The 26610-nt window shown below is 37.1% G+C and overlaps 1 protein-coding gene across 6 annotated transcripts in view; it reads left to right on the top strand.

Moving 5' to 3' along the window:
- SMARCA1 (SNF2 related chromatin remodeling ATPase 1) overlaps positions 1-15038 on the top strand; it is a 70845-nt gene extending 55807 nt beyond the window's left edge. For 2 of the 6 annotated variants that reach the window (XM_080794854.1, XM_080794853.1), the window contains 3 exons: positions 52-264; positions 13068-13178; positions 14299-15038. In XM_080794854.1, coding sequence (XP_080650980.1) covers positions 52-264; positions 13068-13178; positions 14299-14370 — 396 coding nt within the window. In that variant the 3' untranslated portion in view covers positions 14371-15038. Of the gene's footprint in view, positions 1-51; positions 265-13067; positions 13210-14229 lie in introns of all 6 variants that reach the window. The other 4 variants (XM_080794858.1, XM_080794856.1, XM_080794857.1 and 1 more) reach the window with 3 other exon arrangements.
- Positions 15039-26610: the final 11572 nt, after the last annotated feature.

The raw sequence follows: 26610 nt of genomic DNA, 5'->3' as shown, positions 1-26610 counted from the left end.
TTTGAGTTATTGCACATTTAGCTAAAATCACTGTTTTGTTTAAATTTATAGATTGCAAGATACAAGGCTCCATTTCATCAGTTGCGTATTCAGTATGGAACCAGCAAAGGAAAGAACTATACTGAGGAAGAAGATAGATTCTTGATTTGTATGTTACACAAAATGGGCTTTGATAGAGAAAACGTATATGAAGAATTAAGACAGTGCGTACGGAATGCTCCTCAGTTTAGATTTGACTGGTTCATCAAGTCTAGAACTGCCATGGTATGTATTCTTTTCTTAATTATTTCCATCAACTTTTTATCTTGAAAAATCTCAAATATCATATATTCTTCATTTATTTATTTATTTATTTATAAGTATTTTTATTTTATTTTATTTATTTATTTGACAGACAGAGATCACAAGTAGGCAGAGAGGCAGGCAGAGAGAGAGGAGGAAGCAGGCTTCCCGCTGAGCAGAGAGCCCGATGTGGGGCTCGATCCCAGGACCCTGGGATCATGACCTGAGCCGAAGGCAGAGGCTTTTTTTTTTTTTAAATTTATTTATTTGAACAGACAGAGATTGCAAGTAGGTAAAGAGGCAGGCAGAGAGAGAGAGGTGGGGGAAGCAGGCTCCCTGCTGATTAGAGAGCCTGATGTGGGGCTCGATCCCAAGACTTTGGGATCATGACCTGAGCCGAAGGCAGAGTCTTAACCCACTGAGCCACCCAGGTGCCCCATATTCTTCATTTAGATTCTTTAATTGTTAACATTTTGTCCTCTGCCCAGATATGCACTTAACGTACATGCATAGAATCTATATATACATATAGAATCTGTATTTTATATTCAGAAATACAGGAATATATCTATATTCAGAAATACATACCTGTATCTGGTATTCATAAATCTACAAATCTAGATTTCTGAGCCAGTTGAAAGTAAGTTGCAGACATCATGAGTATTCATCTCTAAATACTTAAGCATTTATCTGCTAAAAATAAGGACCTTTTCTTACATAACCACAATAGCTTTATTCTACTTGACAGTGTTAACATTGATTCAGTAATGTCATGTAGTATACAGTCCCTGTACAAAATTGTCCAGGTGTTCCCAAGGTGTCTCTCAACTCTTTTTTTAAATTGATGATCCACGGGAAGTTCACATATTGCATTTAGTTGTTGATTCTCTTTAGTCTCTCTCAATCTACAACTTTTTGTTTTTCTTTTTGTTTTTTATGACAGTGGCTTTTTTAAGGTGCTTGGGCTTATTGTGTTGTAGAACGTCCCACATTAACTCATTTGCTTATTGTTAAATTTAGGTTAAGCATTTGGGGCAAGAATGTACATAAGTGATGTGTACTTATCACATCACATCAGGAGGCACGTTGACATAGGTTGTCCACTCTTGGTTATGCTAAGTTTGATCCCTTGGTTAATCTGATGACCACCAGAGCTTTAAAGGTACCTTCCCCCTTTGTAATTAGGCAGGTGATACTTGAGATGGTGTGAATGACCTAAGGATTTGTTTTTAATGAGAAGGAATTTTTGCTTAAGTTGAATCTTTAAAAGAATATGATACAACAGAGAATAATTAAGTAGAAGAGATATTTTAGCTTTGTGCAATTTACTTCATTACTTTGTAACATGAATTGTGTTCCTGTTAAATTCTACTGCTGCTTGACAGTGTTCAAATTGATACTGAACACTTTTTTAAGTGCAACACATTTTTAATGTTAGGATTGTCCGTCTTTTGTCAGCTGAGGTAATTAAGATAAAATAGATTTATATAGTTTAAAAATTAAAAGCACCAGAAACAAACAATTTAAACAATGGACATTTTATTTTAGAGAGGTAGAGAGAGAGTTGGGGGGAGAACAAGGCAGAGGGAGAGGGAGAGAGAATCTTAAGCAGGCTCCATGTCCAGTTCGGAGCCCAATGTGGGACTTGATCTCACAACCCTGAGATCATGACCTGAGCTGAAATCAAGAGTTGGCCGCTTAACTGACTGAGCCACCCAGGTGCCCCTGAACAATGGACATTTTTAGGTAGTTGGTATCTATCATAAGTGTTTTCTTGGCCTAAAGTGTGAATAGGGGTGTGAAACAGTGCTTAATACTTTATTTGATTCATTTTATATTTTCAGTTCAAGCTGAATAAAAGGAAAAGAAAAATCTGAGTTGCTATATTGAAGACACTAATTTGGGGAGATACTTTATAAGATCAAATATTTCTTAAAACTTGAACATAAATTTAGAGTGGTCTTGGATTATTAGAATGTTTATGGAATACATAATGCTGGAGAGCTAGCAAATACTTTGGATTAAGCCAGGATTCAAAAGGAACTAGAGAAATTGTAATGATGGACAGGTTGAGTCTCACAACATGACATTTAATAGGGATAAATTTATTTATTTATTTACTTATTTAGAATGTGTAGAAGAATATTTATTTATTTAGTTAGTTCAGTTAGCCACTGTATGGCACAAAATTTAAAGTGCTATGCTTACACAAAAGAATATGAAGAGGTATATATGTTAATAAGATATAGTAGGAAGATTGAATTAAAAATAAAAAAGATAATCTGTAGCATGAAAAGCTGATGTTTGAGATAGGAAAGAGTTGTTTGACAGGGTCCTTTAGATGATTGAAATAGATTATTGAAGAACAATGTAAATAGCTTTTCTATTATCTTTGAAAATGAGATTCTATTTTGACTGAAGACTTTGGCAGTGAGCTAGTTGGCCTTTTGACGTATCTTCTAGCACAGTGCATTTATGACCATGTTTAGCAGAGAACTCCTTTGAAAAGCCTTGAATTTAAAAATTTTAGCAATTTGGAGTTTTATGTGTGTAATGATCTAATGTAGAGCAGCATCAACAGCTTGTAAAAGACAAATGCCTACCTGCATTTGTCAATGAATCATGTTTTAGTTCATAAGTGCCCTTTTATGTGATAGAACATTTGCTGAATTTTGAGTATTATTTCAATGATATCTTATTAATTTTTTAAAAGGTTGAGAGTTTAATGCTGTTTTCAGTTTCTAGAATCACTAAACTAAAGCAGAGGATGAAACAGATTCAAAAGTGCAAGAAAAACCTTACATTATTTGTAATAAGAACATGGCTATAGAACCACATAACTTTATTTTATTTTCTAAGAAAAAACCCTGGTATATTATTATCAACCACTAGATGTCTCTGAACTCCTTTGTAAAGATTCTTATTTTCCTCTGTTTTCTACAAAGCATTTACTTCTTTCTTTACCAAGAGATTTAAATCTCCAATGTATATTTTCCAAAGAGCAGATATTATAATTATCACTAATTATGTGATTGCAAAGTGAAACCTTTATTTTGTCTGCTAATAACGAAGATACCTTTGTCCTTCTGGGAGGTGGAATTTATGATTTCTAAAGAATCTGTAAGAACATATAATAGTTTATTTCATATTTAAATATTTTAATCCAAAGCTTTTTGTTTGTTAACTTTTCTGTCATATTGTTTTTATTTCCCTCCTAGTTAGTGGATAATTTTTGTTTATATTTCTGGATTTAGAGTATAGGTAATATATTTTAGAACATGCATATAGTTAGACTGTCTTTTTGGAATATTTCATGGCATTATCAGTCATTAAGGAATTAAAGGAATGGATTATTAATAATTCTAGGTGATCCCTTTGCCCTATTATTTTATTTTATTTTTTAAAGATTTCACTTATTTATTTGACAGAGAGATACACAGCTAGAGAGGGAACACAAGGAGGGGGAGTGGGGAGAGGAAGAAGCAGGCCTCCTGCCGAGTAGGGAGCCCAATGCAAGGCTTGATGTGGGGTTTGATCCCAGGACCCCAGGATCGTGACCTGAGCCCAAGGCAGATGCTTAACGACTGAGCCACCCAGGCACCCCTGCCCTCTTATTTTAAATAATTGTTCTTGTATAGTGAATCACATGCACAGTCTAGGAAGAGGAACTTCCTCTTGAAAAAGGCGGTTGTATTTTCCAAAGTTAATTTGTTTGATTGAAAAATCCTATCTTAGAACTACAAAGGATGTAATTTGATACATTATGTGAGTGTGTCACTGTGTTCAAATTAAAATCTTAGTAAACGTTAAGCTTAGCTTACTAAAGGGGCTGTCTTTAAAAAACATAGTTTTCTTAAAGGTGACTCTTCTTTCCCAGAGACACCAATAAATAGTGTGAAATACTTTGGAAAAAAGTGAGAACCTTGATAGTTATATTTTATTCAGCCATTTCAGAGCACTGAATATGTGGCTTCTGACTTAACTAACAGTCTTATAGTGCTTAAAGGCATGAACCTCCACTTCTAAATATGTCTCACTTTGAAAGCCTTCAGCTAAAGTATGAAGATTTCTTTGAGGCTCTTCTCCATTTAAAAATGCTGGCTATACAAAAGAGAAAATGAGTTTTAGTTCTATTTCTATGTGCTAAAAAGATTGTGATTTTTTTCTTTGAGGACTTGTGTGGTCTTTAAGTAAGTAATCAGTCGCTATTGAGCTTGCATAAACAAGTAGGAAGGATATGATCAATTTAGATTTTTAAGCTGTGAATCGTCTTACCATTTTCTTGCTAAGAAAGATATCTTATAATGGAGTCTTAATCTTAGGACTTTCAGAGATCAGAATTAAAAGGACTTTACTAAGTGACTATTAGGAAATGATAATACTCTGTGTTTATATAGTATCCTTTATGTAATACTTGCCAATCTGTTTACTAACATTAGCTCATTAATTTTTTTGCCATTCCTTTTAGGGAGTGAGTTTCAGGGTATTATCTCCATTCATTTAGTAACAGACTTAATGTGACTGGGAGATTTGAAAAGAATCTGAGAGATTCAAAAGATCTAGCACGTTATTCAAGTTTACTGGAAAGAGCATGTGGAAGATACCCAAAGTTTAATCAGTAATTCCTTAGACCTGCTTAGGTGCTTTTAAGGACTTATAGGAGAAAAGGCAGAATTTTAACTCTCTGAGATGAAGAACATTTCTTGATATAACCATTTATTGCATCCTTTGCAGGGTTGCTTTGACTTTTAATTTTAGTCAAAAAACATTCTTGCCTTTTAGCCTCTGAAGAGTTTTTTCTTTCCCCTCTCAGCCACCTCAAGAAGCTGTGTGCTCATTTGCCTGTAGCCGTGTACCTTGGAGTTGAATCAAAGTATTAGTAATGAATTGTTTATAGTTACCCTGTCTTAGGCAGTTCAATGAATTTTTCTGATAGCATCTCAGAGAAAGAATTGCACATGGTCATATACAGGGTAATAAAATTCCACCTTATTACTGTTTGTTTTCAAATCACAACTCTATTATTAATCAAAGTGTTCCTTATTTAAAATTAAGACAATGACATTCCTCATTAGAACTGCAGGAGAAAAAAATACTTTTTAGAAAATATTGCTGTAGCTTTTTATTAGCTTGCTTCCTTTTTATGGATTTTATCTATAGCAAATCTTAATTAGGTTATTAGTTTGAGACATGATATTTTATAAATTATCTGTCCAATTGAAGAGGATTTTTTAAATAGATACTTTAGAAAAATGAAAGTCAAATTCAAAAATTTCCAACTTGTTCTGTAGCCACAATAACACTTTTGTGCTTATGCAACATAGTCTAGGAAATTTCATACAGAATGCTGCTTGTGACTTTTTATTTTATATGTTAGTACTTAATTGTGTGATAATAGCCAATGTTGATATCTTAGAGCATTACAATGAAATATGAAAATATGATTTAATACACTATTGGTAAAATTGGTAAACTGTAAAATATATTGATGGGTTATTCTTGACTATAGTATTATTAAAATATGAAAAACAAAATATATTTATGCTCATAGGGGTAGTGTTTCTCATGCATCTAAAAGAATAAAATATTCCTTTTGAGTCTTTATTTTAAAAAAGGTTCTATACAGAGGCATGTATAGGAGAGGTAGTGCTTACCTTTGCCTTGAGGGTTAGGTGAGAGGAACTGCTTCCCAGAAGAGGTCCTTCTTGGATCTGAGTCTTGAAAAACTAGGAGTTGGCCATGGGACTACATTCCAGGTTGTGGAAACATCATATGCAAGGGTATAAACAAGCACAGCATATTCAGAAATTGCAGGTAGGTTAGTATAGTAGGGTGTGAGTAGGGAGGTCTTGGGAGATGAGGAAATAGTGTGCTGCCAAATTATGAAGGGCCTTGGCTGCTGTTCAGAAGTCTTCCGTTATTAGTCTATAGGAAATGGAGGGAGTCATTGAAAGGCTTTAATAGGGCAGTGACAATGATCAGATTAACATTTTAGAAATACTGTTCTGTGGAAGTGGGCAAATGTCTACCTCAGTTACCACATAAGCTGATAATCTCCAAATTTGTATCTCTGTCTTTCCTCTGTTCCTCCACTTTTTTCCCTTCCCTTGGCTAATATATTCACCATCTGCCCCAGAGTCTTTTTTTTTTTTTTAACTGCTGCTCTCTTAACCTTCAAGTGCAATTAAGTTATATCTAAAGGGACCAGCAGGACATCTTGCACAAAGTAGACATTTAGTGAATAAATGAGCACGGAACTTTCGTGCTTCAGTTGGCTTCTATCTCATAAACTCCTACGGTTGGATCAGATTTAGATAGAAAGTAAAGAAATCTAGCAATGAGTTTGAGTTCTTTTCTTTTAATCTACCTTTTTCTAATGATTGTCTTTGGCTGTCATCCCTGAAGCTTTTATTTTTTCATAAGCTTGAGTAGCCTGTTATAAATATGTGTTTTTATTAGCAACTGTAGTATTGGATTGAAAACTGAACTGTTCTAGTAGTCTGAAATATGATAAATGCACTAATGGGAGTCCGTTTTATGTATTTTTACGTATGTGTTTTCTTGTGAAGAGATGACAATAACATTTTATAAATAATGATGTGTAAATGGCATCAGTTAACTAAAAGTATCATAATGTTGATACTTGTTTGAGAAATATAGAATATATTTATTGGGCTATTAACTCCCATTTAACTGCCAGTATGCTTGGGCCCTAAGATTCTAATATAGAATGCTGTTGCTTTTTTTTGAAGTATGATAGAGGTTCAAAAGTGACAAAGAACCTGGAAAATATACCACAGAATGTACAGTTAAGGTATTGATTCTTAAAGTAAAGCTAAGGGAGTTAATAAAAGAGCAAAGGAGAAAAACACCCATTTTATTTTACTAAGAAGTGTAGAAGAAAATTCTGACTTTATAGAGCTACCTACAAATTTAGAGGCACAAATGTGGAGTGCAATTTTATTTATTTATTTATTTATTTATTTATTTATTGCCCTTGTTCATTCACCTGCTTTTGACTTTGAACTATATAACAGGCACAGACCTTCTGTCATTCAGACTTAGGTAGGCTTACTGTCTAGGATTTTAGTACATAGGAAATGTAATGTGGAGCCTCTTTAATCTCTTTCAATAAGCCAGTTCAAGTCTACTGATGCTTTCTGTGCCTTTTGAATTGATGCTTTGAAGCTGAGTATTGGGGCAAAGGATATTTGAACTTGGTGCCTGGCATGATTGATATTCACTGCACAGTAAGGGGCAATGCTGCTTATTGCAAACATTTCATCATTTATTAAGTAAAGGTAGAGATACATATCCTAGTATTCAAAAGTTGGAACTTGGATGACTGCATTGAGTAGAATAACAAACGATTAGAAAGGTATGGAAAACTGAGGCAGCATAATTTGTTTAAAGTAAATCTAAAGACTATAGTTTAAAACAGGGTTTGCCAAACTACAGACCCCTACCCCGACCTGTTTTTCTATGGCCTATAAGCCAAGAGTTATTTTTACATTTTCAAATGGTTGGAAGAAAATTAAAAAGCTATTATGTGATATGTGAAAATGATACAAATTTCAAATTTTTGTATCTGTAGATAAGGCTTTATGGGAACACAACCACACTCACTCATTTGTGTATTGTCTACAGCTGCTTTCATGCTACAGTGGCAGAGCTGAGTAGCTGTGACAGAGACTGTGTGGTCTGCAAAGCCGAAAATATGTACTATCTGGCTTTTCACAGAAAAGATGTGCGCTCTGGTTAAATGAAGGATGGGTAAAGGGAGAGCCAGTTTGTTCTCTGTGACTACAAAAATTAGACCTAGAACCCATTGTGGGAAATATAAGGCAGTACTGCATTAGGGTACGTTTTCAACTTGTCCAAAGGTGGAATACACAGCCTTGGGAGGTAATCTATTGGTAGTGCCATCATTGGAAGAATTCAGAAAGACCAGACAACTAACTAGCAGAGACCTAGTAGAATGGATACAGCATCAACTTGAATGATTTTTAAAGATCCTAATCTTGAGAGTCTGTGACTTTATGAACTCATGCTATTGAGAGTCTATATCAAGGGAAGATTTCCGAGTACAAAATACATCTTTGATTACATCACCAGTTCTGCTCAAAAATCCATTAATGAGATCCTTTTGTCAGCTAAATTCAGTAAAATTCCTAAGTTCTTCACTGTTAGTGTCTAGGTTCTTTGCCCTTTGATACAAACTTAGCTTTATCACTCTTACCCTGTACAGCATCTCCCAAGTACTGCCCTGAAGAAATTTGTTTAAATTTTTAAAAATCCAGTATTTCCCGCATGTGTATGAACACAATACTTTTTTTTTTTTTTTGCCACAGATACTAACACCAGTTTTCCATTTGTCATTTTCTTTTTATTTTTTTGAAGATTATATATTTATTTGAGAGAGAGAGAGAATGAGAGGGAGAGAGTGCATGGGGGAAGAAGGAGTAAAGGGAGAGGGAGAGGTAGAGAATCTCAAGCAGACTTCATGCTGAGCACAGAGCCCAGCACAGGGCTTGACCTCATGGTCCTGAGATCATGAGCTGAAACCAAGTGAGACGCTCAACTGACAGAGCCACCCGGGCGCCCCTCCATTTGTCATTTTCTCACCCTCTTCAGTTTTTTATTGTTTTTTGCATCCTCTCTCTTCCTCTTGTGTGCTGTTTTTCTTCCTCCAACTTCATTCCTAAGTCTAGCATTGATTGGGAAATGATAAAAGATAATTAGACCACAGAATTGTGGAAACAGAGACCACAAGAAACATTCCCTGTAACCCCAGGAAAATGAGAATATAAAGATGTACATGAATTTAGAAGAATATGGGTGTGAAAGGAGAAATTGTATAAGGTGAAGGTGCTTTTGACATAATGAAATTTTTCAGTCACTGAGTTATTCAAAAAGCGAGTCACCATTTTTATTGATAATCTGGCCTTTCGCCTTGTAATTTCTGGTTTTAGCTAGTGTTCTGTTTATGATACCATCTGTTTAGTTAGTCATTGCTTAAGCATGTGAATAAAAAATGGGGTTGGTATCTGTAGAGAAATATGCTAGGAAGGTAACATCCATATTCTTCCATTCCTTGGTGCCTTTCTCTTGAGAGGGTATTTTTCTGTGTCTGGAGTAGTTAGTGACATGTTAAAAGGAATGAAGATAAGAACTTATTATACAGTCTATTTATAATCATTTGGAAATATTCTACTTCCCTGAATATGAGCCAGTCTCAAAAGTATTAGTTTTTTCCTCTGAATCACCCTATATGAACCATGAACATGTATCTAAAGATATCTGCAGTCACTGGCAACTATTACTTATTGAGAATAATAACAGCCAGAGGGTATAGCTTAATGATTCAAGAATCAGCTTTACATAAAGACTCTATCTAGTCTCCCTAGAAACCAACAATCAAATCTTACCAGGGCCAACTTAGCCCTTTTTATAATAGATAAATTGGGTAACATGATGTTTAATTTGTATGTGTGTTATTGAATGAAGCTATGAAGAGTATTTGGTCTGCATATTAAAGATACCATTATTGTTTTGGTAAGTAAGGATGTTATTTTTCCTAAATTATTTAACCTTGGGTAATTGGGGATGCAGGAGATATTTGAATGTGCCAGTGTTTTGTAAGGTTATTTTTAATAAATAGTAATTTTTTAAAGAAACATTAAGGAGGATTTGTTTTTCTGGGTAGACTACCTTTGGTTTTCTGCCTCCTTTTGGGCTTGAAATTTTAGAAAGTAGAAAATGCTTGGATAGTTGATAATCTTTCCATATGTATCATTTCCTATGTTGTATGTCATTTTTTCTGGCTTATAATTTGAAAGTTAAAACCATTTGCCATTTCTTCAAAGCATTATAGGTTGCCCAGGACCTAAACGTTCATTACAGAAAATTTGGAAAATACAGTCTAGCATGAAAATGAAAATAATAGTTTAACATTTGTCCTATGTTCAGAGGTAGTTGCTGCTGACTATTCATAATGCTGTGGTTACTATTCTCTTGCTGTTTTTCTGTATACATAGATACTGTAAGATGTGTCTGTGCATTCCATTTTCTCTTTTTTAAAGATTTTGTTTGAGAAAGTGAGTGAGTGAGAGAGAGAGAGACAGCGAGCACAAGTGGGGGAAGGAGCAGAGGGAGAGGGAGAAGTAGACTCCCCACTAAGCGGGGCCCAACATGGTCAGGACTCAATCCCAGGACTCAATCCCGGGATCTGGGATCCAGACCTAAGCTGAAGACAGATGGCTAACCGAATGAGCATCCTGGTGACCCTCCACTTTGACATGATCAGAAATTTAGTTCTCAGTATTTCCTGGCTAAAAATAATACTTCTCCAAACATTCTTTTGTAAATTTTTGTGTACATCTCTTACTTCCTTTAAGTTTCTAGGAGTGGAATTGTTCAAAAGAGGAAATTTTTAAAATGCCTCATTGATATTCCCAAATTGCTTTCTAGAAAGGTATAGAGTTTTTAAAAAGATTTTATTTTAGTGACCTCCACACCCAAGGTAGGACTCAAACCCACAGCCCAACATCAAGTGTTGCATGCTTCACCAACAGAGCCAGCCAGGTGCCCTGAAAAGTGTAGTGCAGTAGTCTGTTTGGGATGCCATACAGAATACTGCAAATGGGGTGACTTAAACAGAAGTTTTTCCACAGTTTTGGAGATTGGAAGCCCAAGGTCACAGTGCCAGCAGGGTTGGTTGGTGGTGAGGTCTTTCTCCCTGGCTTGTAGATGGTGCCTTCTTACTGTGTTCTCACATGGTCCTTTCTCTGTACGAGTGTAGAGAGAAGTATCTCTGGGTGCCTCCTCCTCTGCTGTAAGGACACCAGTCCTGTCGGGTTAGAGCCCTACCCTTACAACCTCATTTAAGCTTTATTACCTCCTTAAAGGTTTTATACTCAAACATAGTCACACTGTGGGAGTGTTAAGCTTAAGCATATAAATTTTGGGGGGATACAATGCAATCTGTAGCAGGCAGTAACATTGGCATCCCATCATCAGTGAATGAGAGTTCCCGTATCCCCATCTTTTTTTTAAATGTAGATTTTAAACTTATCTTTTTAAAAAATTTTATTTATTTGAGAGAGTGCATGCACCCAAGAGAGAGCGAGTGAGCAGGCATGCACAAGCAGGGGAAGCAGCAGGCAGAGGGAGAAGCAGGCTCCCCGCTGAGCAGGGAGCCCAATGTGGGACTTGATCCCAGGACTCTGGGATCATGACCTGAGCCGAAGGCAGGTGCTTAATGGACTGAGCCCCCCAGGCACCCCCTGTATCCCCATCTTATTGCCAACACTGGATCTATACAAATACACATGCATGCACATATCACTGGCAATTTAATAAAGATGGCGTTATTTTACTTTGCATTTCTTGGATCATTAGTTTCAGTGAAAAATTTTAAAATACTTGGATATTTTAATTTTCTGTGATTTCTATTCTTATATTTTCCCCATGTTTTTGTTGGGGTTCTAATTGCCAATAAACATACATTTTCTTCATGTGTTTAGCTATTTTGTATGTATCAGACATTTTTGCTTATACAGAAAAGGAATTATACTTTAAAATGTTATTTATCAATGATTTATCTCTAAACACAGCTGAGTATACAGGGTTAATATGTATGAGTACCTATATTAACGAATCATATGTTTAATGCTCACCATACATTCATGAAAACTGTTTATAGTTTGGATGCATTGATTTGCTGGCGGTGAAATACAGGTAGTGGCAAGGTTAATGCAGAATCTTTTCAGCTGTTGTTTGCTTTGCATTAACAAATTCGGCAGCATTTCCTGAGATACACTCCTCAGAGCTCTAATCCCTCAAGACATCCTGTAAGAAGAGATTTCTGCTGGTTCAGTAGCTTTGGGAACTGCTTGCAACCTGCATCTCCCACCTAGTGCTTGACGGTGCTCAGCAGGAAGTTAAGTTTCTGAGAAGCCCTGGAGTAGAGAAATCTGTTTGACATTTGTAACCTGAATATTTCCCAAACTTACTTTGGCAATAGGACCTTCCCCTCTTTCCTGTTTTTGTGACTTTTGTTACCTTTTAATTTTGAAATGATTCACAGGAAATTATACGGAAATATATAGGAATGTCCTATTTACCCTTCACCAAATTTTAACCATTGGTAACATCTTACATAACTATATTACAGGGTCACAATTAGGAAATCCATATTAGTACAATCCATAGAGCTTATTCGTATTTCACTGGTTATACATGCACTCGTGTGTGTGTGTGTGTGTGTGTGTTTCAGTGCAGTTTTATCACATGTAGGTTTAGTGTAATCAGCACCACAAAGACTCCCTTATGCTGGTTCTTTATAGTCACACGCACTCTTCCCCCTGTGCTAGCTCCTGGCCACCATTGATAAGTGCTCTATTCCTAAACTTTTGTCATTTCAAGAATGTTCTATAAATGGAATAATATGGTAAATAACCTTTTGAGATTGACTGTTTTCACTCAGCGTAATTCACTTCAGGTTTATCCAGGTTGTTGTGTGTACCAATAGTTCTTTCCTTTCTATTGCTGAATAACATTTCGTAGTGTGGATGGACCACCATATGTTTACCCATTCACCCACTGAATAACATTTACCCCTCCTCATCTTTTTGGTGGAATCTATTAATATCCTGTATGAATATTGTTCTAAGTATACCAACTTAAGAAATTCTGTACCACAGAAATGATGCCATTAAACAATTACTACTTTTTAAAGATTATGTCTCAGTTGCAGAAATTAAAACTCTTATTATCTGGTTTAGGAATTCCAGAGACGCTGTAATACTCTGATTTCATTGATTGAGAAAGAAAATATGGAAATTGAGGAAAGAGAGAGAGCAGAAAAGAAGAAACGGGCAACTAAAACTCCAATGGTAAAATTTTCAGCATTTTCCTAACTTTTAGGTAGATCTCATTTTTTTTACATAATTAAAATGCCTATATTATGTTTAATGCCACGTGATACCTATTATAAAAACTGTTTTTATGAAGTGCTGATTTGTTTTTGACAGAAAAAGAATATGCTACAACCGCATTCCCTATTTGTTTGTAGAACATATGGTTAGGAACTCCCTAGTAACAGGGCTCAGTATTTCAAAAAAAAAAAAAATTCCTCATGACTTTAAGCAGAAGTATAATGCAAGTAAAATCCTTTGAATTGAGACTCTGGTTGTCGTGGGGGAGTAGGAGAGGGGTGGGGGGATGGGATGGGGCTGAGGTTGAAACTGGGAGTTCTGATTTGATCAAATAAGTTTTCTGATATTTGTGGAACTATGAGTATAAATGAGAACTTTGAGCAGACAGCAAAGCTTTATTTGGTTTACTTGGTCATAAATTAACTGTTGAATAATAAGATGACTTGATTTTAATCTAGTCAGGTTGCCTTGTATAGCTACAATTTAAAATATTCTTTAATAGATCATTTTATTTGAGTGTGGTTAAATAAACTACCATATTTCGTCAAGTCTAAGATGGCTTCCTCTTGTAAGACACAGCATTATTTTGTGTATCACTAAGTAAAACTGCTGCCAAGTAACTAATTTGTCATCAATGGTAAGATGCATCCTGATTTCAGAGATGCTAAAGTGAAAAAGTAATGCACATCATAGAATATATGAAATATGGTATTTTAATATCTATCATATGGTTTTAAAAAGTAATACATTCGTAAATAGCATTTTGTCCAGAAAACTTTAAGTATTAAGTAGTTCTTTAAGATGAAAGTACATTTATAGTACCATCTGTAAGTAGACATTTGCTGACTATTTTTGATGGGTATTTTATGTCTTTTCTTAAAAAAAATCTTTGGAGGTTATTTTACATTGGGTTATATATTTTGTTGGGCTATATAGAACATTAACTGTGAGTATAACATTTAAGTGAATATTCATGTTAAAATTTTTTTTTAATGCATTTACATCCTAGATTTAACATTGTTGGGCCATTTAAAAATGTGCATATTGGAGCAGAACATTAAATCTGTTTCCATTTTAGTCACAGAAAAGAAAAGCAGAGTCAGCTACTGAGAGCTCTGGAAAGAAGGATGTCAAGAAGGTGAAATCCTAAAGCCTAGAAATAAAGTTTTAAATGGGAAACTGCTATTTTCTTGTTCCCATCTTCAAATGCTAATTGCCAGTTCCAGTGTATTCATGGTACTCTAAGAAAAATCTCTTTGGTTTTGATTTCTTGCATATTTTATATATTTTACAATGCTTTCTACCTGAAATGTGTAGCTTTATATTTTATGCATTCTAGTATTTTTGTGTACTGTATTTTGTGCATTTCATGTCTTCATCAAAATCCTCTCAGTCCTTGTTCTTTTTGAAGCTTGTGCTGAGGTTTTAGCTTTTCTATGTTTTATATGCCGCTGCTTTGAAAGAGAACCTAGATTCTATAGCTGTATTATTGTTGTTTCATACTTTAAATTTATATGGCTGTGGAAAAATGAATTAAAATGATTTGAGGAGAAAGACTTTTTCACTTCTTTGTTGCTTTCTTTTCTATTGAGTATGGGCTTGTATGTGTTACTGCATACTGTGATTAGCATAATAATTGTTTCTTTTGAGGTCATCTAAATATTTTTTTCCTAAAGGAATAAAGGGTGAGAACAGAAAAATATTAAAAAAAACCCCTAATATTTGATACTGTGCTTGCTGTCAGTATGCATTACATTTAAATTATTCTCTAAATATTCAAGTGGGAAAATATAATAAAGAAATGTCTATAAGAAATTTAATTATTTCCTGTGTTTTGTGCAGTAGAAAAATAGTTGTGTTTATTGAATTGCATTGCTCACTACTGTGTATTTGGTTGAAAGTTAAAGCTTTGCTTGCTGAATTGTGCATGATCTTCTGTCCCATAGAGCCAGTTCGGAGGAGTCTGGGTATAACATGTAGATTTATTAACAACTAAGTGCTATGCATGTAGAAGAAGGGGGTCTGGCTTCTATAGGAATACAATTATGCTCGGATAACAAACAATTTCAAAGTGTCAGAGGTTTTATACACCAAGAGTTTAGTTCTTGCTCACACTACAGATTCCACGCAGATCAAAAGGATATGAGAATGGGAGGAGACCTGTTCCACGCAGTCACTCAAGGTTCCAGGCTGACTGAGGCTTCAACGTTTTGTATTGTCACTGTACCATCTGGAACATGTGGCCTTTTCTGCTGCTGCTGTAGGAGAAAGGCTGAAGAATCTCATGTAGGTTCTTCATTACCTAGGCCCAGACATGGGACATGTGACACATGTCCTATCTATTTATATTTCATCGTCCTAAAATAGTCACATGGTCCTGTGTGTGTGAAAGATGGCTGGCAAATGTAGGGGAACAAGCGGAATGTTTTACATTACTGCCTCTGCCACAGGGCCTGTTGGCTCAGCAAAGAACCTGTGTCTCTCACATGGAACTGTTAGCATGTGATTAATCAAAATCAAGGTCAGGTTATAAGGGAACAGGGAAAATGGATTGGAATCTAGTGCGAAACACATAGCAAATAAGCAAAGTTGGGAATGCAGGACAGTGATTTTAGTTATCAAAACAACGTTTGGATCACTAAAGAGTTGCTCCCTCCCTCTACCAAAATCCTTTACATTTCCTATCCAATTCTGTCTCCGGCAAAAGTTGGGTAGCCATGAAATTCACACCCTCAGTCTTCTCATGGGGGTTCTGACACCTAGGAATCGATCTAGAATGACAGTCCCCTGTCTGCTGGACTCTTCCAAGTCTTCATTCATTGTCTAGATTTCATATTTCTTAACTGCCATGCTTGTGATTGGATTCCTTTTACTGTTTCTACTCTTAGGACTTAGAGTCTTGTACTCTGTTGGAAGTTGGGGTGAAATTGAGGTGCTATTAGGCAATGAAGTCAGGATGATACTAGGTCAAGGGACCAAGAGTTACCCAAATCTGTCTTAACTACCCTTTCTGTAAGGTCCACAAAGAGGTGAAGGTAAGCACAGTAATACTGCAGTACCTGGTGCTTTGACTCCAAACTTCAATCCAGAGCTCTTAAGCCCAAAATAAAATCTTGGAATTTTCTACTCAGTGAGATTTAAATGCTATAGTTGCCTGGGCTAGAGAAAATGATACCCGAGAGGGTTTTACTGAAACCCCCAAGTTTTGTGTACTGAAAAGTGAGGGGTGTGGACTCTGATCAATCAGCTCAGCATTTCTTTTCTTAGGAATTAAGATGTAGGGTGGGAGCTGATACAATTAGGATCTTTAAACTTCTTTCGTGGAAATTTGACAATCTCTGCTCGTTCTTTCCCTGTCAACCCAGAGGGGTTAATAGCTAAGCTGTATGTCACTATCTGCTTTAGGGGAGAAAATCTGAAGGTAAGTTCTTCCAGCCTTTTCATGGGGCCATTTTCCTGATCCGTATCATGACTCTTAGGAGACTTTCTTGGACCAAAGAGAAGTGAAATTCGGCTCTCCAGGATGTTCAATGAATGCCTCTGGTGTCATCCTCAGAAACTTGTGAAATGGTTTTATCCAGGACATTAACATAAAGATCACACTATATTTAGTGAAAAATTCACCACCTACTCTATTCCTTATCTTAGATTATATACAGCATTGTTGAACATAGCCTACCAAGGAGGCTCATGCAGTGAACACCAGATGATAGCACAGTCCAAATAATACAATGTTGGGGATACAAAATGCCCTGAGTCTGTATTTGAAACCTCTTATTGTCAGTTCTCACAGAGAAATTAAAGAATGATAGACAATTCAAAAGTCCTGGGAAAGAAATCTCATTTCAAAGAAGGGACTGAGACTGATGGGGTAGTAGCCCTAGAACTAACTGTCCTGTTGGGGAGAAAAAGCAGGACATGTAGTTTACCAGCTGCTTGGAGGCCAGGGGAAGCAGAAGAGTGTGCTGTTTTCATGACAATAATCTTGCAAATGTATAATGATCCAGCCCACCAGCAAAAATGGTCCAATCAATTGTATGAGAATCTGACCCTACCTGATTGCTTATTTGCAGAATGTGCAAGAATGGAAGTCAGTAGAAGAACAGGGACCCTGAGTGGTTTTCTTCACTCAGGACCTCTGTAGAAGACAAAGGGGAATAGGTTTTTCAATAATCCTCCCACAGAGGCACTTGGAAAGCATCTGTCTTGATCCACTGGGTACTCAGGCTCTAATTTCCTTAGAATCAAAAGAAGGTGGTGAGCTCAGTAATCTCTCATTTGCCTAATAGCCATTTGTATCTCAATCTTTATTGCACAGCTCCTTTATCTGCTGGCTCCCTGGCCTATGAGTGGAATGGAAAATGGAAAATCTGGGTACTTGTTGCATTATACAATTCTCCCTTGAAATATGCCCCTAAACTTGATTCATTGTCTGAGACCTCCCAGTTAAGAGAAGGTATTGCAGCTATCTTAGGCGCTGGGTGTTTGGTTTGAAAAGCCTGAACTCAACTGGTGAAACTATCTACTGTCACCAAAATAAAATGCTGTTCTTTCCCAATTACTGACAAAGGTCTCCACTGTGGTCTGTGTGTTCCTTCCTCTATGGTGCAGAAGCCAATGCAGCCAGCTAGTTCAGATTCCTGTCCAGTTTCAAGGCCATGGCAGTGCTGGTGTCCACATCACTTTCTCTGTAGCTGTTCTTCCAAATCCTGAACTCCTCAAGTTGTCATCAAATTTCAAACTTCTATCAGTATTCTATTTCATGTCTCCTTCATTTAGTCTGCCTAAGCTATCCTCCCCAATTGACAAGGGATAAGATTTTCCTGTGGTTAAAATACATGTAGCTAATGCTGTTTGTCATGTCCCCTATCCCTCATCCTTATCATTTTTGTGTACTCTAGCTGATTTGAACTGCCGGTATCTCTTTGTCTAAGGGCTTTGTCTGAGGACTCCATCAGAGGCCTTGGAAGGTTTTTCTACCCTTTGTATGATAGGCTGGGGAAACCCAAATTAAGACACTCACCTTGTGTACATAGTTCTTACCCTTCAGTTATTTCATTAAAAGGTATAGAGTGTTTAAGGAGAGTAATGACCGTATATCATTTATCTGTTCTTAGAAGGTCTACCCCTCTGTGGACACTTAGTAGGTGATAGGATTACATCAGGATATTCTACCCTGGTACAAAGTGCTGGGTTCTGATTTCTCTCTGTAAACAAAGGAAACTTTCTCATATAACCAACAGTTATGGCATTGGGAATTATCATTAGGCAGAAGTTAAAGGGTTCCCAAGCTTTTGGTAAGGCCAAAGCTAGTGCCCAGTTTATGGTCTCTGGAAGTGTTCTCCATGCTAGTTGGTGCCCCTTTCCTGTAGCAGTGGTCCATTTAGATAACTGGACCAAGTGTTGCCCTTTCTCCCTATACTATGACATGTAGCCATTGTAACAGTCTGGTGGTACCAGGCTTTTTCATCTGTTGGCCTAGTGACCTGATGATTTGTCCATTTCCTGATAAATCGCTTCCCTACTGGGGAGAATTTCATCTAGGCCATTGTAGTCAGATTCAAGCTGTGTATTTCCACTGGCTTTCAGCCTTGTCTTCCATATTGCCAAGACATGCTTGGTTAATTTCTCATCATGTTCCCATGAGATACATTTTAGAAGTTGTTCAAATAGTACTACCAAATTTTGTGGTCCATTTTTGAGGATTTCAATTTATGAAAAATGGATGGTGAGTGTCATGTAGGTGCAGTTATCTACCTCCCATCATGAATACAGTTTTGAGCTAATATATTTCCTTTAGTGATAGAGATCAAAGCCTGTTTACTCTATTTAAGACAGTAAAGATCTTTGCATAAGGTCTTGTCTTATCTAGAATATTTGGTATGTGATCATCATCATCATCAGTTGGGATTGATACCTTATTCAGTTCTTTCCTAGAACCCAACTATAAGTCTCCAAATGCCATTTAGTTTTTGTACTGGCCATATGAGGGCATTGCTAAAATATGATAATTTACCCATTTTTTTCTGATCACCAAGTATTCAGTCTACTCTTTCTCAGTATGTGTTGGGTATATTGTTCACGGTTAGGTAGATGGACTCCCATACCTTTGTGAGAGATGATTACAATTACATCTGGTCATATTTTTGTAGGTATGTTCTTTTTTCCTTCATGTATCTATCCTGGTTTCTAAGATCTCAAGCTTTATTCTTTCTCTTAATTTCTTAATTCTTTCCTAGTTTGCCACCCCCACCCCATCACAACTAAAACTCAGAGTATCTCCTGGTTTAGAATTTTAAAATACCCTGTAATTATTGTACCTGCTGACTAAGGGCCTTCCACTATTTCCAGGCCAACCCATTTCTCAAAGCCAAGGCATTCTGGGTATAGGCATTACTTAATATCTTTTTGACTTTTTTCTTTCACTACATTTTCCTCTCCACCTCAGAAAGTCTACTTTCACTGTGAAGCAAAGGCCTCAGTTTCTTTCTTATTAGTGAATTCTACCTGCAGTGATTGTATCCACACTCTGAAGCCTCTGAAATCCAAAACCATAATTAGACATTTGACCAGAGCTCGCTGAAGATACCTGATCAGGAAAGCCATTTCAAGGAATGTATTTTCTCCTGAATAAGGCTTGCAAATGACTAAGGGTTATTTTTGTTACTCTATCCCTTTATCTTCTTTCCACAAATTTGTAGATTAGGATTTAGATATTGCTCAAATCAGAGTCAACATGAGAACATATGGTGGAGAAGGGGCTCTGAAAACTTTAGAGAAGGCACCCCAGAATTTCATCTTGCTGTCATTCTCTCTTTATCCCTGGATGCAGGTTAAAACATGATTAAGAGAGTTAGAGTTTGGGCCTGCCATCTAGCTGGCCATGTGACTATTTATATCTACCAATCCAATAGGCCAAAGATGCTTATTTTAGGAAGACTTTAGGACCTTGCTCTTCCTGTAATTTGAAGTCTACCCTAGCTCCTAAAGGGAATATTTGTGCCAATACCAGCACCTGCCTGTTACCCATGGGAAATTATATTCTGGGCCTACAGAAGCAGTACTTCAAGTTGGAGGACTGAACCTCAGTCTCTCTCTCTCTTTTTTTTTTTTTTTTTAAAGATTTTATTTATTTATTTGACAGAGAGAGATCACAAGTAGGCAGAGAGGCAGGTAGAGAGAGAGGAGGAAGAAGGCTCCCTGCTCAGCAGAGAGCCCGATGCAGGGCTCGACCCCAGGACCCTGGGATCATGACCTGAGCTGAAGGCAGAGGCTTTAACCCACTGAGCCACCCAGGCGCCCCTGAACCTCAGTCTCTTTAGAGGGACTTTGCTCTCCAAATGTCAGTTCCTGGGGCACATATTTGCTTTGTCTGCTGAGATCATGCCCATGTTAGGGGTGAAGGTGAGAGGCAAGTACTGTTAAGGGATGAAATTATGATGGTCATAGGCAAGGGGACTCAGGAATACTTAAATTCTGCCTCGACCTTACCGCCTCTGTGTGTTCCACAAGGAATGTATGTACATAAAAAGAAAAGAAACAAAGTAGCATTCTATTAATTGGGATTTTGGTTCCAAACCCCAGTTTAGTAGGCTACTGAGGTGTGCTTGAGCACAAGGAGATTTAAGGTAGAGGCTGCCTGGACCTCAGAACCAAAGTAAGGTGAATTGTTTAGCATCTCCTTTAAGCCAAAATCAAATCTCAAAATTTGCCATTCCAATGAGGAAAAAACCTCACAACTACCAACTCCAGAGGGAATGAATCCAGAAAGAGGCTTTCTTTCTCTATGGGATTGTTTAGATTCCCAAGGCTCTACCCATTTAGAAACTCTGGTTCAAAAAGTGTTTGGGAATCTTACCCATCAGTTCAGCACTCCTCCTACTTGTGTAGGAGGATAGGGAGAGGATCACAGAGGAGCTTTGAACCCCTTCCCCTGGAGGCCAGTATGAACACTATGCTTATACTGTTTCAACGCTTAACTTCTATAGTCAGGTCAAGTCCTACAGCTTGTGGTTGATACATGTTGATACATGGCTGGAACATTGACTAATACAAAAAGTATTACAAGAGGTACTGTTACAGAAGAGGTACCGTTACAGAATGCAAACTTGGTAACTTCTAACAAGAATCGTATCACCTATGTGGGATTTCTTATCACCTATCATATTTTGTGATTATTGGTGAGACAAAATTTATCAGTGAATAATCGCTTATGATACAACAGTGTCACGGTATTTTGAGTCTTCTCTTCTGGGAGAAAGATCATGTTTGCCAGTCATGATAGTAGGAGAAAAAGTGATGCTTTTCATATGCTATTATAAATGCACATTTACTGCTAAAATTTGAATATGCATGGATTATGTTTTTAAAAATCTGTTTTTATTTTGTAATTTTTTAAAAAAAAACATTGTAAACTGTATGTGAATAATTTGCCTGCCATAATTTTCCTCACGTGGAAATCTTCTGCAGTGTTATGTAGGTGCTGGAGCATAGCAAGCTGCACTGCCCAAGCCTTGTAGAGCTGTAACTAGTGATTGTCTCTCCCAGGATACAGATTTTAGAATTAATACACTGAAGGAAACATTTGGAAGTATATTCAGAACTGTCAGCTTCAGCCTTTGAAGACAACTAATCTTGGTTTTATTTAGGTTCTGTATCAGTTAACTTTTCTTGCATAACAAATCACTCTAAAACTTGGTGGCCTGAAACAACCATTTATTTTTATTTTTATTATTTTAAGTAATCTCCATGCCCAACATGGGGCTCAAACTCCAAACAACCCCAAGATCAAGAGTTACATGCTCTACCAACTGAGCCAGCCACATACCCCAAGACAACCATTTAACTTGCAATTCTGTGGGTTGGCAGTTTGGGCTGGGCTCAGGTAGGTAGTTCTTTTGACTGGGCTCACTCATGTGTCTTTGGTCAAATTTTGATCAGTTAGGTGACACTGGTTGTGGTGGTCGACTGATTGTTGGCTTGGTCAGTGGGGGTAACTCAGTCATATATTTCTTATTGTCCAGTGGGTTAGCTTGGCCTTGTTCACATGGTAGCTTGGCAGGGGTCTAACAGAAAGAGCAAAACTTGCAAGTCTCTTGAGACCCAGGCTTAGATTTCACACACCTTCTACTACATTCTATTGGTCAAAGAAAATCATAAAGCCAGACCAGATTAAAGGGATAGAGAAATTGATTCTACTTCTAGATGGGAGATGCTGCAAAATTACATTGCAGAAGATCTGGATATAAGATGAGTGTGGAAGGGAATCTATCGCAGGCTCTTTCTGTTGAGGTGTCCTGATTTATAGTTAGTGTGTGACTTACAGTCTTCTAGTAGTATCCCAAATTATAACATTTGAGTCCCCGTGTGCATAGCTCAGTGGAAAAGTCCAGAGTCTATCACTTAGAGCCTTCCTTCCTGATATGTTTTTGAAGGGTACAGATATATTTTATTTTTGACTGCCGTTTTAAACTAGTAGTCTTTTTGACCTAGCAGTTTGGACCCCCCCATCTATTTTGGTCCCAAGAATATTTGGACTCCCTGTTTCTGAGTATAAACAGTTTTATCACAATCATGCTAACAGAGATAGAGACTGTGAGTTGCTTTCCAATATATATCTTCTTGCTTAGTAATAAGAACATCTATTTTCAGTTTTTCCACACTGCCACTTACCTAAAAGCCTGCATTACCCAGCTTCCTTTGTAGTGAGGTAAGACATACAAGTTTTAACTTAAGACATACAAGTTTTGACCAATGAGATGTAAAGACAAGTAACATTGCAACTTTTGGAAAGTGTCCCGAAAAGAAGTTTTCTTCATCCTTTCTTCTTTCCTCCCGGTTGGGATGAGGACTTGATGGCTGGAGTTCAAGCCACCATCTTGAATTATATGAATGCACATCAAGGATGGTGTAGCAACTGTATAGAAGGAGTCTGGGTCCCTGATGACCATGGAACAGCCTTCCAGTCCTGGGGTGCCCCCACTTCCAGACTCCTTTATATTGAGAAATAGTATTCCATCTGTTTAAGGCACTGTCTTACATTTTGTTGTTATTAGTATATGGAACTCTATCCTAATACCCCAGTATTGATGATATTTTATTGAGCAAGCTTTTGTTGAAACAAATTCCCTTAAACCAACTAAAGTCCTTGATGAATTTTCTAAATTGTAAGGTAAACTATTTCCATTTTTTTCCATTTGTAATTTTATTCTACTGAACATATTTTCATTGGGATTGGTTAGTTCCATCTTAACTTTATAGTAAGGATTTGCCTTATCAATAAATTCTTTTTCATAGTAAAATTTACTTGGCATTGTAAATTTTTGATTTGTGGATATGATTTTTATCAAGGTCTGGTTTCTCTGAGTCAAAATTTACAGATCTTATTTTTTCAAGAATATGTGATTTTTCTATAAAATTACAGCCAATAACAAAATTTATCATGTGCAGTTTCACCACTTTTCATGTTTTTCTATGGTGGTTATTTCCACCAAGTCTACATTTTCTCAGGTCAGTTTTCAGAGTGGCCAATGTTATAAATGACATGTAGTTTTTAGTTTTATGTTTCTAATAAATTTTACTATGTGCATATTTAGACATTGACCATTGTATTTGTGTTGGTGAGTTCTACCTGCTATATATTTTTAAAAGATCTTATTTATTTAAGAGGTAGATAGAAAGAAAGCATGTGGGGGGAGGAGCAGAGGGAAAGGGACAAGCAGACTCTACAGTGAGTTCAGAGCCTGATGCGCGGCTCTATCCTATGATCTGAGCCAAAATCAAGAGTTGGACGCTTTGGGGTTCCTGGGATGCTCAGTCATTAAGCATCTATCTTAGTGGAGTTCATGATCCCAGGGTCCAGGGATCGAGACCCACATCGGGCTCCCTGCCTGGCAGTAAGCCTGCTTCTCACTTTACCACTCCCCCTGCTTGTGTTGCTTCTCTTGCTGTGTCTCTCTCTGTCAAATAAATAAATAAAATCTTAAAAAAAAAAAAGATATGGACGCTTAACCAACTGCACCACAAAGGTGCCCGTCCCTCTACTTGATATATTTTTATGACTTGGATATTGATGCTAATTTCTTGGTGATTCCATGAGGAATTTGTGAGCAACTCCCCTCAGATGTTCCAGAATTTTCCCATTCTTCAGACTGGATCTATGCTATCGCACATCCATACTTATAAGTGATCTGTTTCTGGCAGTCTCCTTTAGTGCAAATCCTCCTAAATCAAAGTTGTAATTCCCATTACGTTATTTATTTATTAACATATAATGTATTATTAGCCCCAGGGGTACAGGTTTGTGAATCATCAGGCTTACACACTTCACAGCACTCACCATATCACATACCCTCCCCAATGTCCATAACCCAACCACCCTCTCCTTACCCCTCTCTCCCTGGCAGCCCTGTTTGTTTTGTGAGATTAAGAGTCTCTTATGGTTTGTCTCCCTCCCGATTCCATCTGATTTCATTTTTTTCTTCCCTACCCCCAAATTCCCCAGTTTGCCTCTCAAATCCTCATATCAGGGATATCATATGATAACTGTCTTTCTCTGACTTATTTCACTCAGCATAATACCCTCAAGTTCCATCCACGTCATTGTAAATGGCAAGATTTCATTTCTTTTGATGGCTGCATAGTATTCCATTGTAGATATATACCACATCTTCTTTATCCATTAATCTATTGATGGACATCTAGGTTCTTTCCATAGTTTGGCTACTGAGGACATTGCTGCTATAAATATTCAGGTGCACATGCCCCTTCGGATCACATTTGTATCTTTAATGTAAATACCCAGTACTGCAATTGCTGGGTCGTTGGTACCTCTATTTTCAACTTTTTGAGGAACCTCCATGCTGTTTTCCAGAGTGGCTGACCAACAGTGTGGGAGGGTTCCCCTTTCTCCACATCCTCGCCAGCATCTGTTGTTTCCTGACTTGTTAATTTTAGCCATTCGGACTGGTGTGAGGTATTATCTCATTGTGGTTTTGATTTGTATTTCCCTGATGCCGAGTGATGTGGAGAACTTTTTCATGTGTCTGTTGGCCATCTGGATGTCTTCTTTGCAGAAATGTCTGTTCAGGTCCTCTGCCCATTTCTTGATTGGATTGTTTGTTCTTTGGGTGTTGAGTTGCTAAGAAAGCTTTGGCTTTCTTTTTCAATATTCCTCAGGCTATTCGAGGTCTTTTCTGGTTCCATATAAATTTTAGGATTATTTGTTCCATTTCTTTGAAAAAAATTGATGTTATTTTGATAGGGATTGCATTGAATGTGTAGATTGCTTTAGGTAGCATAGACATTTTCACAATATTTGTTCTGCCAATCCATGAGCATGGAACGTTTTTCCATTTCTTTGTATCTTCCTCAGTTTCTTTCATGAGTACTTTATAGTCTTCTGAGTAGAGAGTCTTTGCCTCTTTGGTTAGGTTTATTCCTAAGTATCTTATGGTTTTGGGTGCAATTGTAAATGGGATCGACTCCTTAATTTCTCTTTCTTCTGTTTTGCTGTTGGTGTAAAGGAATGCAGCTGATTTCTGTGCATTGATTTTATATCCTGACACTTTTCTGAATTCCTGTACATGTTCGGAGCAGATTTGGAGTGGAGTCTTTTGGGTTTTCCACATATAGTATCACATCATCTGGAAAGAGTGAGAGTTTGACTTCTTCCTTGCCGATTTGGATGCCTTTAATTTTTTTTGTTGTTGTTGTCTGATTGCTGAGCCTAGGACTTCTAGTACTATGTTGAACAGCAGTGCTGATAATGGACATCCCTGCCATGTTCCTGACCTTAGGGGAAAAGCTCTCAGTTTTTCCCTATTGAGAATAATATTCGCTGTGGGTTTTTCATAGGTGGCTTTGATGATATTGAGGTATGTACCCTCTATCCCTACACTTTGAAGAGTTTTGATCAGGAAAGGATGCTGTACTTTGTCAAATGCTTTTTCAGCATCTATTGAGAGTATCATATGGTTCTTGTTCTTTCTTTTATTGATGTATTATGTATCCCATTGATTTGCAGATGTTGAACCCACCTTGCAGCCCTGGAATAAACCCCACTTGGTCATGGTGAATAATCCTTTTAATGTACTGTTGGATCCTATTGGCTAGTATTTTGGTGAGAATTTTCACGTCTCTGTTCATTAAGGATATTGGTCTGTAATTCTCCTTTTTGGTGGGGTCTTTGGTTTTGGGATCAAGGTAATGCTGGCCTCATAATAGAGTTTGGACGTTTTCCTTCCATTTCTGTTTTCTGGAACAGGTTCGGGAGAATAGGTATTAATTCTTCTTTAAATGTTTGGTAGAATTCCCCTGGGAAGCTATCTGGCCCTGGGCTCTTGTTTGTTGGGAGATTTTTGAGGACTGCTTCAATCTCCTTACTGGTTAT

This window comes from Martes martes (assembly GCF_963455335.1).
Source record: "Martes martes genome assembly, chromosome: X".
NCBI lineage: Eukaryota > Metazoa > Chordata > Mammalia > Carnivora > Mustelidae > Martes > Martes martes.
The sequence above is the reverse complement of the archived record's forward strand: the minus strand, read 5'-3'. Positions and strand labels throughout refer to the sequence as shown.